The sequence below is a fragment of the Mustela nivalis genome, assembly GCF_964662115.1.
Source record: "Mustela nivalis genome assembly, chromosome: 8".
Taxonomy (NCBI): Eukaryota; Metazoa; Chordata; class Mammalia; order Carnivora; family Mustelidae; genus Mustela; species Mustela nivalis.
Window position 1 is genome coordinate 39,656,801 of NC_139027.1, and position 19,587 is coordinate 39,676,387.

Genomic DNA, 19,587 nt, shown 5'->3' on the forward strand with positions numbered 1-19,587 from the left:
GGCGCCTGGGTGGCTCAGTGGGTTAAAGCCTTTGCCTTCGGCTCAGGTCATGATCCCAGGGTCCTGGGATCGAGCCCCGCAACAGGCTCTCTGCTCAGCGGGGAGCCTGCTTCCTCCTCTCTCTCTGCCTGCCTCTCTACCTACTTGTGATCTCTGTCTGTCAAATAAATAAATAAAATCTTTTAAAAAAATAAAATAAAATATGCTATGATTTATTTATTTTTGTCTCACATTTCTTGACACTTTACCTTTGGGGATCTGTTGACATGTAGTTAGTTTTTGTTCTTCTCAAGAGGATTTGCATTTCTTCTGTCAGGTGCCTAAAGGATACTACCTAACAGGTACAAAATTTACACTGAATTTTTTGCTTTGAGTTTGGAGTTACATAAGAAGTATAAATTCCAGTCCCTAAAATATGTGTAAGTAGGCTTATGATTAAGAATTAGCAAAGGAGGTGTCCCTGGGTGGCACAGTTGGTTAAGCACCCAACTCTTGGTTTCAGCTCAGATAGTGATCTCGTGTTGTGAGATCAAGCCCTGCATCAGACTCCCCGCTCAGCATGGAGTCTGCTTGAGATTCTCTCTCCCCCTCCCTCTGTCCCTTCTGCTCATGTTCTCTCTCTCTCTCTCTCTCTCTCATATAAATACAGAAATGCTATTTTAAAAAAGAATTAGCAAAGGAGATCTTTTTTTTTTTTCAATTTCATTTAGTTCTAAATCTAAGAACTTTAAGGGTTGGAGCTTCTTTTCTAATTCACTTAACGAGAGTGTTACTTTTCAGAGCTTAAAGAAGGGCTCTAATCCTACTTCCCATCCCACGTAAGAGTTTGGCTCATGTTCCCAGTACACAAGACCTACCAAAACCCAGCTCTAGGGCCCCAGGGATTAGCAGATATCTTCAGGGTGAATCTTGACTTCAACATTTGCTTCTCTGTATTCGGGTTTTCTCATCTTGGGCCTCTGAAGATTTCTCTTACTTTCTACTCCTTTAACTCTACATTTAAAAAGATGTTTTTAAAAATATTACACCCAGCATCTCTGAGTACTCTGCCTTGGCAGGGCTTTCCCGGACTCCCTGCTGGAAATAATCCCTTCTGGATGACTGCCTGCTGCCAAATTCGGCTCCAAGCTGACCTGAAATATCCAAACCTATCAGGTGACCAGAGCTGAACAAACAGCCCTATTTCATAACAGATTTCTTCCTTTATGAGATAGTTGTGGTTGACCATAAAATTTGTTCCCTTCTGTTACAATTCATACAGGATTTGATAGTGATCAGCTGCTCTCAACTGTAGGCGATTTTGAACCTTCCTGCCCCAGGGGACATCTGGAAAGACATTTTTAGTTGTCATAATTGAGAAAGGGGTGCAAATGGTACGTGGTGGGTGGAGGACAGGGATGGCCCCAAACATCCTACCAGTGCAAAAGACAGCCCTCCACAACAAAGAACTGTCCAACCCCAAATGTCAAAAGTGCCAAGGTGGAGAAACTCTGGACAATAATTACTATTTATTCTTTAAAAAGGTGGGGGGGCTTGTTTATTTATTTAGAGGGAGAGAGAGCAGGGGGAGGGGCAGAGGGAGAGGGAGAGAGAGAATCTCAAGCAGACACCCTACTAAGCAAGGAGCCCACCAGGAGTCTCCATCTCACAACCCTGAGATCATGATCTGAGCCGAAACCAAGAGTCAGCACCTTAACTGACTGAGCCATCCAGGTGCCCCAGTAATTATTATTTCTTTAAAAAATCTTTCTACAGGAGTCTTGGGTGTGTGTAGCAGGCATGACTGCTATTTGTTTCTTCTAACGCTTTTCGTTTAGGTACAATATTTGAGCATGTTTACTTGTCACAAATTAATGTAAAAGAGTGAACATTGCTACCTCTACCCAATACCTTTTCCATATCAAGCCCAGTGCTAAATGGGTTAATGAAGACAGTAACATCCCTTTCCTCATTTTTCTCCAGAACTCTAGTGCTTCAGATCAAAGGTAGACATGAAGCTTTCCGACCAGTGAAGTATGCTACAGTTAAAATATGCAATACAAACCAGAAGCAATTTAGACAGAGAGTCTAGGCATGACTATACATAACATATCAAAGTCGGATTTCAGTCAGACTGGCATATCCCAGTGTGACTGATGTGGCCACAGTAACCTTTCCTCTGACTTCCAGAGAAGCTGGACATGCAAACACAAGTCTGTCGTTCAGCTTCCAGCACTGCGACTCGGGCTACAGATAAGAAGCTCTCCTAGGATCACTCCTGGGGCCTCCATTACCTGTCTCAGGCCTGTGAAGCCTTCCCTCCAGGGCTCCCCTTTCAGGGAAGAGGAAATAGAATAAAACAACTTACAAATTTGCTCAGCAGCATCAAGCCCGCTTGACTAGTTCAAAAGAAAAAAAAATCATAAAAATCCTCACAAATATAGGACCATTCGACTTGTCCTCTCCTCACACAGTAGTCTTCAGGGATCAGAGCAGTAGATAAGAACAGGACAAGCAGCTGTAAAGCAGGAACGGAACAGAGGTTTTTTCTGGCTTAGTAAGCATAGAGTGGAAAGCGGACAATGATTCTGACGCAGCATCCTAAGCCAATGGGAAAGAGTACAGTTACCAGCTAGTGGTAATTGCTAGCCATGTTTGCTATGTCCGCTCTCTTGTCTTGCTTTCAGGTGAGAAAGGCACGATTAATCAGGAAAAGTTATCAGGTGTCTCAATAATGTCATTTAGGTGGGGCGAGGAGAAGGGTCATCCTACGGCTGAGAGCATTTACTGTAGGAAGGGTACACATCCAGCTGAGTGCTGGCCCGCATTGTCCATACTTCCCTGTTGTCCCAGAACCATTTGCTACTTTCTCATCTTTCCTGGTTCTCCCATCTGGTCAGCGTGGTAGATCAGCTCCCGATTCTCTCTCTAAGTGCCATCTTTGGCTTTTCCAAACTCTTTGACGTGCATGCCTCAGTGCCTTGGACGTTGCCCTTTGGAAATCACTCTGGCAGTGAGCTCCCAGGACTGGGCGTGGGACCGAGAGCCCATGACACAGTCAGCGTTCCTAATCCTACCTTGGGGCAAATCAAATGCTGGTGCTTCCGATAGTCTTTTATCAACTGAAGTAGCTTATTTTACAGATTTTCAAGATTTTAGGCAAAAAAAAAATCTAGATAAGAGATGACATGATGGGGGATTTAGGAAAGGACACGCTGGGGGGCACAGTCTCTCCTGACCTTGCTGTGGCTTGAGACAGTCCTCAGGCCAGGTTCTCCTCCTTTAGGCTGTCAGATAAAATAAAAGATGCTTCGTTAAGGTTTAATTTCAGATAAACTAGGAATAATTTTTTAAAAGTACAATCACATCCCCTCTAAGTATATCCTATTTCTGAGTGCAGCCAACATTGGGTCCCCAAGCCAGCTCTGTGAGCAATCCCCAGGCAGGTGGGGCTCAGCAGGTGTCACCTTGCCCCTATCCTCTGCACGGCTCCCCCAGGCCACTTCCCCACCTGGCCGGGATGTGCAAGCCATGAGCCACATGGTCCTGTACCATGGCTCCCCTGGAGGGGATGCTGCGAGAAGGAGCAGGTCCACTCTAGGCCCCAGACTTTCCAGGCCCCAGACTTTCTAGGCAAAAAGCCTCCGTTTCATTTTCTGTAAAAAAGAAGACATTCTGTTTCCTTCAGTCTAAGTTTTAAGACTTCAACAAAGCAAACATGCAGCCATGACATTGCAATTTTTATTTATTTTTTTGTTTTGAAAGATTAAAAAAATATATATTTTTAAGTAATCTCTACATCCATCATGGGGCTTAAACTCAACAATCCTCAGATCACGTGTCACTCACTCCACCGACAGTCCGCCAGGTGCTCCCGACATGGCAATCTTTAAAATGCTATTTGAGCAAGAACTGTGGTTATCCCGGTGATTATGATGCCAGACGTTGTTTTTATTTGATATTGAGCATTTCTTTTAAGGGTAACAGCTGGGAGACCTACTGTAATTACAGCCTTCTACCTATTCTGGAACCGCTCCTGACTTGCTAGAGGGGTTTAGGAGCTCAGTGATGGCTGATGTGAATGAACCCTTCCCACACGGCCGGTAGTTCTTGGCTGTGTGCACTCTCTGTCTCCATCCTCCTAAGGAGGTAAGTGCAACGATGATTCTACTGAGGTAGAGAAGACCATATGACTTTCCTAAGGTCATACAACAAAGAGTGGTAGAGCCAAGAGCCATCCCAGGCAACCTTATGCCCGTGCCCGTCCATGCTCTTGACTTACTAGGTCTGCTGCCTTTGAAAACCAGCCAGCTGAGGTGCTTCCCTCCCCCTTCTGCTCTCAGCATCCAGATATGAGACATCCCTTTTCAGTCCTTGAATGAACCAATTTCTCTCTTGCCTCTGGGTCTTGGCCCATGCTGTTTCTTTTTCTGAGATACCTTCCTCCCCATCCTTCTGTTCTTGAACACCTTATTGTCAGAGTCTCAGCTTAGAACACAGGCCCCCTGGGAAAGCACTTCCTGAATCCTCTAACTCTGAATCAGTGTCCCCACTCTCACCCTTGCCACGCTTCCTCTATGGTGGGATGGATCACTCTGTTGTTACTGCCTTCTGACTTCTCTGTCTGCCTATGAGCACTGTGTGAGTGGTGAGCCCTGTGCACTAGGTGGTAATCTTGCTCATGGCCCTATCCTGGTGTCTGGCACATAGCGGCTCCGTACCTCCTTGCTGGAGAATGACTTAAGGAATGGTCACTCAGTACCACATGGTTGTGTGGGTATGCCTTTCTGAGTGCCTTGTTGCACCAAGCATGCTGCACGAGACCCTGAAGACAGTGACCAGGAGAAAAGAACCAAGGCTACCCTCCCTCATCCAATCCCTTGAAGTGCATTGTCTGTGACCATCCCAGGGGGCTGAGTGAGGAGACTGGCTGGGACCACCAGCAACAGACAGCACTGAGTGCTGCCCCGGCTGGAGAGGGCTCCCTGCCTCTGAAGAGCGGGAAAGGAAGTGCATTCCAAAGACAGTTGGACAAAGAGGGAGAAGGGGCTCTCAGCTTCCCTTGCACTATGAGAGTGTGTGTGTGTGTGTGTGTGTGTGTGTGTGTTCCAGTGTAGCTCTGCGTTTAAAATCCTGTCTAATTGAACGAGCGGGGAAAATGCATGGCCTGGTTCAGTCCCAGGCCCCATCAAACAAAACCAGACCTTCAGCACAAGGGAGATGTTTGCCTTTCCTGGCAGGGACAGCAGCGTGGGGATTATAAAGGCTTTTGGTCATGGCAGAGTCATAATGAATGTCCTGTCCTAGGAGTCCCGAGGCCCGGGAGAGATTAGAGGAGAAGCAACAAATGTCTTGTCCAAGGTCACAGCACTGTTTCTCTATCGTTGAAGGTCAGTGGGTTCCTCCATGTGTGTGCTGGCTGGGGCAGGTTGTTGGAAGAGCAAAGTCTCACTCCAGGAATGCCGGCCCCCCAGTCCAGAGCTCTTTCTGCCACACCCACTAATGGGATTTTCCAACTCTCAGGCGTCTTCAGAAAATCATGTTTCTCCTTGGGCTGGAGAGGTGCTCTGTCTGACCCATGCATCACAGGTCGGAGGGCTTGGACAAGCTCTGCTCCTCAGCAAGGGAGCATCATGGGACCTTGACATAAAAGCTGCCCGTAATGCTGTTTGGAGTTTACTGGGCAGAGCCTGAGATCCACTTGCAAAATTATTTTAAGAACCTAATCAGGCAGGCCTCACACTCCATTTTCAGAAATTGTTTTTCATCAACAATTAAGTGATGATACAAAGTAAAAGTATGGCCGGTTGGCTGTTGACCCCGTTGCCAACCACCTTTTCACCTCTAATGTCACCAATTACATTTTAACATTTTTTGGATTAATGTTAGGGATATGGATCTTAACATTTAGGATATAGATGTCCTTGGTTTTCTCTTGGAACACTTGAGGAAATAGGCTGGTTTTTAAATACATATATATTTTTATTGAGGTATAATTTATATACGATGAAATGTTTAGATCTAACAATGGAGTTTGATGAGTTTTTTTTTTTTTAAGAGTTTATTTGTTTGACAGACAGAGATCACAAGTAGACAGAGAGGCAGGCAGAGAGAGGCGGGGAAGCAGGCTCCCCGCCGAGCAGAGAGCCTGATGTGGGGCTCGATCCCAGGATTCTAGGATCATGACCTGAGCTGAAGGCAGAGGTTCAACCCACTGAGCCACCCAGGCGCCCTGGAGTTTGATAAATTTTAACAAATAGACATATACACACACCAATGAAGATAGAAAATATTCTATCACCCAGAAAGTTCCTTCTTGCTCTGGTCCAATCAATTCCACCTGCTCTAACTTTTATCATTATTGACTATTTTTCTCTTTTCCAGGGTATCTGAGAGGACTCAATGTTTGTGTCCCTCCAAAACTCATTATGTTAAAACGCTAACCCCTGACGTCAGAGTATTAGGAGGTGGGGACTTCAGGAGTTGAAGCCCCCACGAGAGGGATTAGTGCTCTTATAAAATGAATCCCAGAGAGTTCCACACCCCTGTGTCCTTTGAGGACACATCAAAAAGATGAATCAGGATAGAGGCTCTCACCAGACACCACAAAATCTGCTGGCACTTTGATCTTGGGCTTCCCAGCCTCCAGAACTGTAAGAAATAAATTTCTGTTGTTGTAAGTCACCCAGTCTATAGTATTCTGCCAGGGCCACCCGGACTGACTAAAACAGTGTTATAATCCTGGAATCACGCAGCGGAGAGTCTTTCATGTCTGGTTTCCTTCACGCGGCATAATATCTGTGAGCTTCATCTGTGTTGTCACATATTTTGGCTCTCCTTCCTTTTTATTGCAGAAGAGTTTTCCATTGTATGTGTATTCTATGGTCTGTTTATCCATTCAGCTGTTGATAGACATTTGGGTTCTCCCAGTTGTTGTCTATTAAGAACAAAGCTGCTGGGGCGCCTGGGTGGCTCAGTCATTGAAGCATCTAACACTTGGTTTCAGCTCAGGTCATGATGTCAGGGTCATGGGATCGAGCCTGGTGTCGGGCAGTCTGCCTGAAATTCTCTCTCCCTTTCCCTTTGCCCCTCCCCAGTGCAAACCAATCAATCTTTTCTTTTTTTTTTTTTTTAAAGATTTTATTTGTTTATTTGACAGAGAGATCATAAGCAGGCAGAGAGGCAGGCAGAGAGAGAGAGAGGAGGAGGAAGCAGGCTCCCTGCCGAGCAGGGAGCCCGATGCGGGGCTCCATCGCAGAATCCTGAGATCATGACCTGAGCCAAAGGCAGAGGCTTAACTCATTGAGCCACCCAGGCGACCCCCTTTTTTTTAAAAAATTTTTTAAAAATTTATTTATTTGACAGACAAAGATCACAAGTAGGCAGAGAGGCAGGCAGAGAGAGAGAGAGAGAGGAGAAAGCAGGTTCCCCGCGGAGCAGAGAGCCTGATGTGGGGCTTGATCCCAGGACCTTGGGATCCTGACCCGAGCTGAAGGCAGAGGCTTTAAACCACTGAGCCACCCAGGCGCACCCCCCCCCTTTTTTTTAAAGGATAAAGCTTCTATGGATATTGATGTACAAATCTTTGTGGGGGGCGGATAGAAATTTCATTTGCTGGAGTAAAAACACCCTGGAGTAGAATTCCCGGGTTAGAAGATAGGTGAATGTTTAACTTTACAGGGCACTTGTGGCTTGTTTTCTGTCACTTTCTTGAAAGGAGGATGTTTGGAAATCAGCCTGCAAAGACCACAGTGATAGAGCCTCCACAGGGAGAGGGTGACAGAGAGGTGACAGCTCTTAGTGACGAGCTCCTCAATTAACCAGCTTCTGCATAGTTTTCGTAATTGCTGCTAACTCTGGGCTGTACCCAAGGAAATGCTCATTCACATTACTAATGAAAGCAGACGAAGCAGACTGGAAATACTGGAGTGCCTAGAAGCTTCTTTATGCCAAAATGTTGACCAAACCTTTCAGGATTTTGCTTTAAGTTCAATCAACTGCAATTAGGAAGGGACATTTACTGAGAATGTCAACTAAGGATGGGTCACCCTTGGAAAAGCTAATCTGACTTCTGACTTCTCACTGCTGGAGCCTCTGACTTACCCCAGCAAAGATAAACAGACTTTTCTGTGAATTGAGGGCCTGGCTCTGTGGGTCTTTTCTCTCCACCAGATGTACCATCAGGCCCTATTGTATAGGAAAGCCACAGGGACAAAGTTGTCTTTGGGAGACTGAACGTGAGGAAGGGTACTAAAGTTGGCTGGACCCCTGGGAACAGGAGCAAAGGGGTCTGACCACAACCTGTAGCATGTGAAGGAGACCTGAGCCCCTTGGATGGCCTGCTTCTCTTGGTAGAACCTCAGAGGAAGTGGCGGCAGGGTAGCTGGTGAGCAAGAAACTAAGAACATGGTCTAGAAAGCTTATGTGAGAGGCTGAGCTAGCACAGTCCCCCACCCAGAAGGTGGGACCCACAAAAGCAGGAAGCTAGAGCAGAAGCTAGTCTTCCTATGAAAAGCTCCTGGAAGGTCCCGGGGGACCTGAACCACCCATCCTGCATTTCTAAGCATTTCTTGTCCTCTGTCATAGGACACATCATTGCTCACCAGTCTTCAGATCCCTCTGGCTGTAGAATTTTATACTCACACCCTTGGCCATGTGACTTTGCAGCCCTATCCGTTAGCCCGAGCATCCTGCCTCTCACCACTGATATTGACAGAGCCATGTGACTGGCTTTGTGGTCAGGGAGTGTGGGCAGGAGGGACCCAAGAGGCCCCAAGAGGCATCATGTGTCTCTGCTCAGCTTCCTCAGCTCCTGCCATTTGACATGAAAAAAAGCCTGCCCTTATTCCAAGGAAAATAGCGAGCCCAGTAGATGTGAATTGTATGATATGTGAACTACAACTTAATAAACTGTTAAAAAAAAGTCTGCTGCCTATTCATTGCTTATACCATAGTGAGGCAAGTCCAAGTATTGTCCCCTTTGTCATCATATAGGAAGGGGAGGCTCCAAGAGCTGAGGTGGCCCTCCCTGTTCATTCACCTCATTGATGTTCGACACAAGAGTGGGACTCAGGTCCTGACTCCAGCACCCATGGGGTCCACACCATACTTCCAGGGTGTTTGCCACCCCACCTGAAGGCCACGGGGAAACTGGACTCAAGGACTATTTAGACCACACTCAGTTATAGGTAATGGCTGTTTTCAGCTCTTCTTTCTAACACCTTCTCTCCCGGCACCCTCCTCCCTTCACTCACTCTCCCTCCTCTGCCGACAAGGCTGGCTGTTCAGGGTCCCTCCCTGCTCTATTTTATAAGCATTCCTGCCAAGAACATGAAAAGATATTTGCCTCATGTAAATACTTAACACAATGGCAAGTAGTTTTTCCCACATTGCCAGGTGCCCTGACTTTTAATGCTTCTGCCCCCGCCCCTACTTAGGGTGACTGGAGACTGGGGGAGGGGAGGCATCTTCCTTTAGGGTTCCATCATCAGTGTTTCAACTGATAGAAACACACACCTATGGGACATCTCCCAAGAATGAGCGATTTTGATGAGTGTTTAAATGCACTCTTACTTAAGCTGAGGAACCCTCAGAATATGTGTGTGGAGAAGGTGACTGATGATCCGAGAGGTTAGGGAACCTATCCAGGTTCCGGCAGATAATGAGTGGCCACACCAGGGTTCAGTCCCAGGTCTCCTAATTCCAAGCCCAATAATCTTTTTTGTATTTATTACATATTTTTCCTTTGGGATCCCCGTGGAGTCTACCACTCGCTGGGTGCAAAGGAGGAGTTCAAGAAGGAAATGAAAACGAAATCCATGAAAGCCAACTGAAGCCAACTTGCCCAAAGGCCTTTAATCCTTAAGAAAAGCGTACGAGTCAGCCCTCAATCACAGCACATCTGTCTGTGACAGAAAGACTCATCCTGGGGTTCTCGTTTGCAAGAGGAGAAGAGTAACAGCTTCCCTGAACTGGCAGAGTTTGAGCATAAAATGGGCAGAAGGGGGGTAGGTGGGGGTGGGGAGGGGTGGAAAAGCTGCAGAGTTGTTGCTTCATCTTCTTAGAGGCAACCAGAGCCATCTGGACAGCTGCTGAGGAGATGGAGGGCAAGCATCCTGAGAGAGGAGCCCCTTGGGAGTGATGGAAGTGGACTGAATGATAAGGAAATTCACAATCCACAGAAGGAAAGGGAAGAGAGAGGGAAGAGAGAGCCTCTGCTGGAGAGGCTGGCAAGATGCAGAAACTTTCTTGTGAAACTAACATCAAATAATATCATTTACCATACTTCTCCTCCCTTTCAAAATGAATTGTAGGTAGCTAGCTGGGCCCTAGGCCTGTGCCACTGATGCCACAGGCCACTGGGTGCCCTAGCGGTCAGCCCCGCCAGAAGGGATTCTGATTACATTGCTCAGTCTGGATTTAAAAGTCTCAGGTGAGGATCTGATTGGCTGTCTTTAGTTCATACGTCCATGCTCCTGCTGCCAGAGGCCAAGGGAAGCTTTCCACCTTCTCAGCACCCAGACTGGGACCTTCTCGTCAGAGCAGGTGCCCCACAGTCAGAAAGCAGCCTCCCATGCTACATGATGATGACAAAAATATGACTCCTCTAAGATGATGATATCTACTTCTCAGGGTTGCTGGGAGTATTGGATAAGGTCACTTAATTACTCCACCATCATATATCGATATACATATATTCCCAGCACTGTGCTCAGTATTGGGTAGTGTCTCTGAGTTCTGGCACATACAAAGAATTGGATTAGTGATAACTATGTTAAGAAGCTATGACATGGGAGCCAAGGGGGAAAGAATGATGCTTAGGAGGGTTCTCAGTTACACACTTGACACACTCTGACCTCTGAGCTTCCTGGAAGCCAAGGGAAATAGTTCAAAATCGACCCATGACTTAACGGTGGCACCGGAATTTGACCCATACCCTTTTGACCCCAAAGCCCAAACTGTTAATCACTGCTCTGTAATTCTCACCAACACCTAATGTCTGAGACAGACTACCGAGGGGCAGCCAGCTTCCATTGCTCTGGTCCAAGGCTTCCAAAGCTCCCGAGATTAATTTGTTAAAACTTCCATTTTTTTCCACATTTTTGTTCACCGGGCTGGTTTGCATTTTATGCAACTGATTTAAAATTTCCCTTTCTTTCCCTCGCTTGGAAATAGTGGTAGAAGTAAATGAGAAGTAAGTGAGAAGGTGCTCAGGATGGATGGAGAGGGAGCGAGACCATTTACCCAGTCATGGTAGATTTGCTGTGGCAGAGAGCCTGGCAGGAGATGGGCCTTTAATCATTAGTTTCCCATTAAATCTTGGAACCAGACCCTCCCTGGCACAATGCTGAGGAAGACAAGGGTGATTTTATGTTCAAAAATGTTAAGACTAGAAGCGACCTTAGAATCTTCTAGTCCAGCTGCTTTCAAACAGTTTTAAAACAGTGGAATCATACTTTAAAGGAAATCTCCACAAAAAGCGGGGATTCTAAAAATAGATCAAACAAGAGTTATTCTGGCCAAGGGGAAGCTGTGATATCAGAGACGAAACCAATCTGAAAGTGAGAGTGACTTGTCCAAGGTCACACAGCCATGTAGCAGCAGGGCCAGCTCCCAGCTCCCGGCCCCCAGCCCTGAACGCAGTGCCTGTCTGTGAGAGCATGGCTCCCTGGCTCCTTCCGGCTCAGCACCTCCCACTCCGACACTCTTCCTTCAGTCTCATGCATGCCAAACAGAAGGAGATGTTTCCCTCACAATTCTAGAAACCACTGGGGGCACAGGTAGTACATCTCTGAGACCCTGTTGCAGAGGGACGCAGAGCAGGGAGAGGTGTTCTCTCCTGCATTGCCAGAGGGTCACGAGGGCGAGGGCAGCGCTATACAGACAGAGAAGGATCCTTGGCGATGTCCCTGGGGACATGGCGGGGGAAGGGCTGAGGATGTGTATTTAGCAGAAACACCAGTGAGGTGTGTGGTCAGGGTCTCAACAGGAAGCAAAGGGCCTCTCAACATGGCCATCTGAGGAGAGCCTAAAGAAGGACTATTTACAATGCTGTGGGCAGGGTTAAGGGAAACCCACGAGGGGTGGTGAAGCTATTACCTCCTCCCCGCCAGGTGACTAGTGAGGGAGCAGTTAGCATATGGGCTGCCCTATGAAAGCTATACCCTTTCTTCCTTTCTTCCTCTCTTCCTTCCTTCCTTCTTTTCTCTCTCTCTTTCTTTCTTAACATTTTATTTATTTATTTATTTGAGAGAGAGTACACACAAGTGGGAGGGTGCAGAGGGACAAGCAGACTCCCCACTGAGCTGGGAGCCCCACATGATTTCAGGACCCTGAGATCATGACCTGAGCCGAAGGCAGCAGCTTAACCCACTGAGTCACCCAGGCGCCCCAACCGTGCCAGCTGTAGCCTTTCTTACGAGAATCAACCAACTCCCTGTAAGGAGGGGAGAGGGAATGAATACCCTGACTTCACCCTCCTCTAGCCCCTGCCTCCAGTGCCTTCTGTGGCTTGAACCTGACCTGAAGCCAGGAAAAACTAGTTTGGATGGTACAATTTATGTGGAAAGGCAAGCAGAATAGATGCAAAATGATGTTAACGCAGGGAAGCAGCGGTGTCCAGCCGACCTCAAAAAGAGCGGACCGGACTTGTTCAGGAGCAAACTTGAGGAACCTGGGCACCCTCAGAAATTCCCATGGGCACACGCACTTTGCAGGCTGGATATAGGGAAGATGTTGAGAAGTGAGGTCACAAATATAACCTCATTTGGACCTATTAGGCCTGGGGAAACTCTCACACTCCATTACTCTGATGTTGGCCATGGAAGAAGGCCCTGGTCACAAGAGCAGCTAAAGTCTGGAAAGCTTCACTTGACCATCTGTGGTCTGTGACCTCTTCATCCCCAGCGCTCTGGCTACCAGGCATCCTGGTGTGTGTGGGGGAGCGTGACTTCTGGCTTGCCCTCCCTGTCTGTAGGACAGCAATGCAGATATTATACTAACTGCCCTGCATCAGGGCACACTCCATGTGGGACGGACAGTTTCCATCGACACTGCCTGGCTTCACATGCCAGATGCAGTTTCTGGGGTCCTCTGGCCACCCACGTTTTGACCAACTGGCTACACATTTGGGGGTTCCCACTCCCCCCCACCCCCCGAGCATATTGAATAGCATAATGCATGGAACTCAGAAAAGTGCTAGACTTACCACTTCGGTTTTCTTTCTTTTTTTTTTTTTTTAATTAAAATATTTAATTTATTTATTTGACACACACAGAGAGATCACAAGTAGGCAGAGAGGCAGGCAGAGAGAGATGGGGAAGCAGGTTCCCCGCTGAGCAGAGAGCCCACTGAGGGGTTCAATTCCAGGACCCTGAGATCATGACCTGAGCGGAAGGCAGAGGCTTAACCCACTGAGCCACCCAGGCACTCTGCCACTTCGGTTTTCGGTTTTCGTATACAGGTGATAGATCAGGAGCAGCCAGACCAAGAGGCAGCACTAACATTCTGGAAGCAGGAAAGCAAACAGATGAGGGATAACCTACCAGGCTGACTTTTGAGCCACACCCCAAGCCTGACTTGGAGAAAGCTAGGATGAATTTTCATATCATGGACTTCTCAAAAGGAGGAGGCAAGAGCCCCAAGGGCTCAGGACAAGCAGTCAGGCCTGTCAGTCAGGTGGGTGGGAATAAGAGCAGAGAGCTGGGAGAAGTGTGATTCAAGGGGTAAACATCAATATGTAAATATATGCAAATTACTTTGAACACCCAGCAAGCAGCCTTTGCACTTGGGGAGGAGTCCCAGAGTGTCTGTGTTTACTGCACTTTCTGGTTCCCTTGAGGCCAGCTCTGACTCCATCCTGCTGGGTGCCTGCCTCATCTTGCCCCAGCAGAAGTTTGCAGGTTTACTCCCTTGAGACGGTAACGGAGTGGGTCTCGGGACGGGGGCGCTCAGTAACAGTGCAGTGCGGGGTGCAGCATGGAAAACAGAAGGCTGGAGGACTGATACCACTGGTTTTTACACTTAAGGACTCCCAGCCCTTCTTGCCGCTTGGGGCTTAAACACACACTCAGCCTGACCCCACCCTCCAGGCAAGAGCCTGGAAGATTCCTCTCTGGGGAGTCTGAGGAGCCCAAGGGGAAAAATCTAAAGACACAGCCAGCAGCTTGGGTCCCTTGGTAAACAGCTGACCCAGCTCCGCCACCATCCATGTGCCCTGGCTGATGAGGAAATGCCACTCAGATGGCCTGGAGGGCCGGGAGGGGGGACTGTGAGGGGTAAATGAAAGAACTGTGGGTAGAAGGAATGGTTAACAAATGTACAGACACAGGCTATGGAGCGGTTTTCAAGAGAGGCGTGAGTAGGGCACTGGGCCAGGGAGCAGGGCAGGAAGGGGTGAGGGAAAAGAAGATGAGGTCCAAAAGGCTGCTTGGGCCCAGCAGGTGCCTGAGAAAGGCACCTAGGCCAGCGGGAATGATGGGCCAATATCTGCAGTCAAACACCTCTTTCTTTCTTCTTTTTAAAAAATATTTTATTTATTTATTTGACACAGAGAGAGAGAGATCACAAGTAGGCAAAGAGGCAGGTGGGCGGTGGGGAGCCGGCTCCCCACTGAGCAGAGAGCCCAATGCGGGGCTCGATCCCTGAGATCACTACCTGAGCCAAAGGCAGAGGCTTAGCCCACTGAGCCACAGGCAGAGGCTTAGCCCACTGAGCCACCCAGGTGCCCCCAAATGCCTTTTTCTGAGCTCTGTATGCTGAACAGGCTGTGCCAACCCACGGGAGATGGTGTGGCCGGCCCAGGTCTTTGCCAGCAGCTGCCCTGGGAACTAGGTGGAGGACAGCCTCCAAGGCCAGTCTTAGAGGATGGCAGTTAATTCAATAGATAATGAAGAGCCTGCGGAGAGTTGGGAAACAGGAGGGTGACGTCTAGAATTGAGTTAGAATGAAAGGAGAATGAATTCATGAGCCAGACACTGGGAGAGGCGATGGGGGGCTGTGCTAAAGTCAATAGGGAAAGTCTCAGATGAACCTGGGTCTGTATTTGAGGGATGAGGAGGAGGAAATGGGGGCCTAGAGAATAGAAATTGCTGGAAAAGGAGTGGGGAACTCTGGACAGGAAACAAGAATGTGGATTGAATGCAGGAGGAAGTATTGAGCAAGAGAGAAAGCAGCCACCGACCTATTGGAATGCAGGCGAACACCTGCACCAGGAAAGGGGCCTTCAAACATTACGAAACTTTTGGCCCTCTTCTCTACTTTCACTACTTTTCACTTTTGTGGTGTGTTCTGCTGAGAACAGTCTCATGGACGCATCAGCTAGCTCCCAAGTGAGTGTCAAATAAAGGATGTTGTGAAGTTGTTCCCCAGCAAGTGTTTGCCCTTGGACACTTCCCCCCCTCAGCCTTCTGCTCAAAGACTTCCCTGACACAGATACCAATGTCCATCCTTTCATGAGGAGAGATTGTGAGGTCTGCTGAGCATCCAGTGAAGGAAGCAGGACCTCCTGCTTGGGAATGTTCTCCCCCAGCATGTCTGCGAACCTCAAATTTATTCCCTACTCTTTCCTCTGAATGCAGGCATGGAACATCTTGGTTACAACTGCAAATAATGGGGGTGCCTGGGTGGCTCAGTGGGTTGGGCCGCTGCCTTCCGCTCGGGTCATGATCTCAGGGTCCTGGGATCAAGTCCTGCGTCGGGCTCTCTGCTCAGCGGGGAGCCTGCTTCCCTCTCTCTCTCTGCCTGCCTCTCCATCTGCTTGTGATTTCTCTCTGTCAGGTAAATAAATAAAATCTTAAAAAAAAAAAAAAAAACAAGTGCAAATAATGGTCTGGGAGGAGAAACTAAAAGTTCATTACTAACCACTCACTCTTAGGTTCACGTAGGAGGGCCCCAAGGAAGGGTTTCCAGGATAAATAATAATAAATGCTACTCACACTTTAGAGTAAATGAAAGATTTTCACACTCATTATCTTGCTTCTCAAAGCAACACTTGAGGGCCTTATAGGATTATTATCTCCCTCCTACAGCTAAAGGATTCAAGACCCAGAGAGGTTAAGGGACTTGCCCCAAAATACACAGTGGTTGTTGTTGGCAGAAGTGAGACTCGCACTCAGGGCTCCCAATGTCCAGTATGGGACCCTCTCCTCTATGTGCACAGCAGGGAGGGGGCTGCAATGAACCAGGTGTGGGGCAGTATCCCAGGGTGAGGTGCAGCGGGGAAGATATCTGAGAGAGGACAAGACCCAGGGAGCTCCTTTGGGTACACTACCACAGACTAGGGTTGTAGCCACAGTCAGGCTCCCCTAAATTCCATGGATGGTCAAGACCTCTTCCGTCAGCTCTGGATGAGACAGAATAAACAGGAGAAGAGAATCATAGACAATAAGCCCCAGGCCACCCATCAATCCCAAACCCAGCGCTCCATCCCAATTCTTTGCTCCTCTGGGGGAGCCTGACCTGGAGAGCCAACCTCCAGATTTCCTAAGAGGTAAGGTTTCTGTGTAAGAGCTTGGCCCCTTTGGAGAACCCTGTCCTGACAGCATGTGACCGCCCCCCCCCCCCACTTCAGCTCACAGTCCAAGGTCCCCAAGGTGCTCAGAGCTGGGAATTGACTCACCTGTGGGTGAGCTCATGGTCAGTGGCAAACATGGAGGCCCTTCTTGGCATAGTGGCTGGAGGCTCTCCACCACAGACTTGCCTCCCAAGCTGGGCCCTGGGTTGATGCTTGTAGGAACTATGTCTGAAAAAAAGAGGACATGGTCATAACTCTGCATTCAAATGCCCAGATCCCAGATAAGCTGCTTCTTGAGGCCAAAACTACCCTTCCCGAAGGTCCCCACGGGAGATCCATGCACAGAGGAAAAACCCAGGAGAAGGGACAGTATATGATTCACAGGTGCTTTAACTTGACCTCAGATGCTGGAGATCAGGAAGACCTCCTTTATGTTTAAGGTCAATGTGCTCTTTGGAGCTGGATGCCTTCAGGAATTCAAAAAGCACTCTGAGCCCCACTCCCCTTCTATTCCCCCTCATGCACACAGTGTTTGCACACTTACTCAGCAGTCTATGGGCCCAATGCTGCTCATCTAAGGACCTCAGCTGGAGGACCCAGAATGAAACTGGATGACTGTTTCCCCACCCCTTTCCAGCAGGGGAAGAATAAGAGATTGAAAAGAGTCACCCTCAACTTGGGCCATACCTCTGACATACCATTTTATTTTATTTTATTTTTTAAAGATTTTATTTATTTATTTGACAGAGAGACAGGCAAAGAGAGAGAGAGAGGAGGAAGCAGGCTCCCCGCTGAGCAGAGAGCCCGATGCGGGACTCGATCCCAGGACCCTGAGATCATGACCTGAGCCGAAGGCAGCGGCTTAACCCACTGAGCCACCCAGGTGCCCTGACATACCACTTTAAAATAAATAATCATTAAAAATTAGCAGGATAGGAATTCATCTGTGACCCATTAGAACATCACCTCTCATGCTTTAATATTCTTTTTTTTTTAAAGATTCTATTTATTTGTTTAACAGACAGAAATCACGAGTAGGCAGAGAGGAAGGGAAGCAGGCTCCCTGCTGAGTGGAGAGCCCGATGTGGGGCTCGATTCCAGGACCCTGAGATCATGACCTGAGCCGAAGGCAGAGGCTTTAACCCACTGAGCCACCCAGGCGCCCCTCATGCTTTAATATTCTTAATGACCTAATGAATGCAATTTAATTCAACATAGCACCATGAAGGGTTTGAGTCAGGCTCAGGGGTGGGTGCTGATCATTTATTCAAAGGAATCAGGCATGATTATTCCAAGAAGGGATCACAGTGTAGTCAAGGAAACACATACACACAACTTGTTACCATTTGGGCCAGTGCTAAGGTAGAGCTATGGGAGACAGGGGAGGCAAAGATTATTTCTGGACAAAGGGAAAAGTTTACACAGCAGGCTCATAGAGGAAGAGATGTTTGGGTCAGGGCTTTGGGCCTTTCCCGGGAAAGATTCATGATCAAAGTAGAGAACTGAAATGCAGGTGTGTCTGAACAAAGGTAGGGGCTCTGGGAGAGCTGATGAAAACCATGTGTCAGTATTAGGTTAGGGGAGGAAGAAGTAAGCAAGCTGAGATCCAGTTTGATCTGGGGCACAGTTTAAGAAAAAAGAGATTAGGACTGGGAAGACAGGGTAAGAGAACGAGGATTAGAAAGAGGACTTGCAATATCGACCACTTGGACATTGTTATCCGAACTGACAAATCCTCCCCCGACGAAGCATCCACCTAGAGAATGGCATTGAATCAGGGAGGCCATTCCCAGCCCGGGCACTCATGGCGGCGATGGGGGGACCTTGGATATGTGAGCTCCCTCCGGGGTCTCAGCTAGCAACTGTACAGAACAAGGAATGCATGCCTGCCATTGGTGGTGTTTGATATACCATCCCTCCTAGCAGGAAACAGATGGCCCCCTGAAATGGGAAGTTCAAAAAGGCTGAGTAAGGGATTGTTTATAAAGGGATGGACACAAAAAGGAGCCTAGAAATGGTAAAATGCCAGGGACTTCGAATGTCTGGAGAGGCAAGGGGATAAAACTATTCACTGTGAGAGACGGCTGCCTGACCAGACCCACAGCCTTCGGACAGAGAATGGAGCCCCACCAGCTGGGGTAGGGAGGCAGGCCCTGACCTCTAGACCCTCTTCTGTGCCTCTCAGAAGAACACACACAAAGGCAGAGGGCAAAGGAGCCGGGGGAGGCAGTCTGGGGAGGTCAGTTTACAGACGGGGCAGGGGAAGGAATGGCTCAGAAGTAGGCAACAGAGAATATCTCACACAGGTAGCAGACTGACAAATGTATTTGAATAGTTATATGTTTGTTCTAATGTGAAATAGAAGCAATGTAGCCACCTATCAAGGCCAGGAGTTCGTAGCTATTATTTCTTAGGACAAGGCAAGAGTGGATTTTTTTTTAAAGATTTTATTTATTTATTTAACAGAGAGAGATCACAAGTAGACAGGGAGGGAGGCAGAGAGAAAGAGGAGGAAGCAGGATCCCTCCTGAGCAGAGAGCCTGATGCGGGACTCCATCCCAAGGCCCTGAGATCATGACCTGAGCCGAAGGCAGAGGCTTAACCCACTGAGCCACCCAGGCACCCTGGATTTTTTTTTTAATTTTATGTATTTTTTGGTTTGAGGAGACCAAATGAGCACATGCACAAGCAGGGGGAGGGGCAGAGGCAGAGGGAGAGGGACAAGCAGACCCCTCACTAAGCAGGGGACCCTGAGATCATGACCTGAGCCAAATTCAGGTGTTTAACCAACTGGGTCATCCAGACGCCCCAAGAATGGATCTCTAAGTGTGAAAAGTTAGACAGTTGGAAGAAAAATATGAAGTGATAGTCTTGGTGGTACAAGAATATGGCAGAAGTCACAAAGATGGCCTTTGTAGAACTGAAATTTGGGAAATTCTGGGCTGGATGATAGGACTGTTTCCATTTCTGACTCTTTTTGAGTTTTTAAGTGCCTACATGTAGCTCTACTGAGCACAAAGAAAATGCTGGGAACTGTCACAGGGTATTTTCAGATCATTTTAGTTCAGTAAAATGTTATAATCATGAGTAATCAT

At 47.9% G+C, this 19,587-nt stretch overlaps 1 protein-coding gene and 1 long non-coding RNA gene across 12 annotated transcripts in view; both read right to left on the minus strand.

The window, feature by feature from the left end:
* LOC309870916 (uncharacterized protein) overlaps nt 1-19,587 on the minus strand; it is a gene marked incomplete at its 5' end in the record, with an annotated part of 69,959 nt that overhangs the window by 39,711 nt on the left and 10,661 nt on the right. For all 11 annotated transcript variants that reach the window (XM_082743523.1, XM_082743522.1, XM_082743518.1 and 8 more), the window contains one exon: nt 16,598-16,720. In XM_082743523.1, coding sequence (XP_082599649.1) covers nt 16,598-16,720 — 123 coding nt within the window. The remainder of the gene's footprint in view (nt 1-16,597; nt 16,721-19,587) is intronic.
* Nucleotides 14,484-15,598, minus strand: LOC309870929. Its single transcript, XR_014314874.1, has 2 exons — nt 15,011-15,598; nt 14,484-14,795 (listed from the first exon to the last, which is right to left on the minus strand). It is a non-coding gene; the product is annotated as an uncharacterized lncRNA (long non-coding RNA).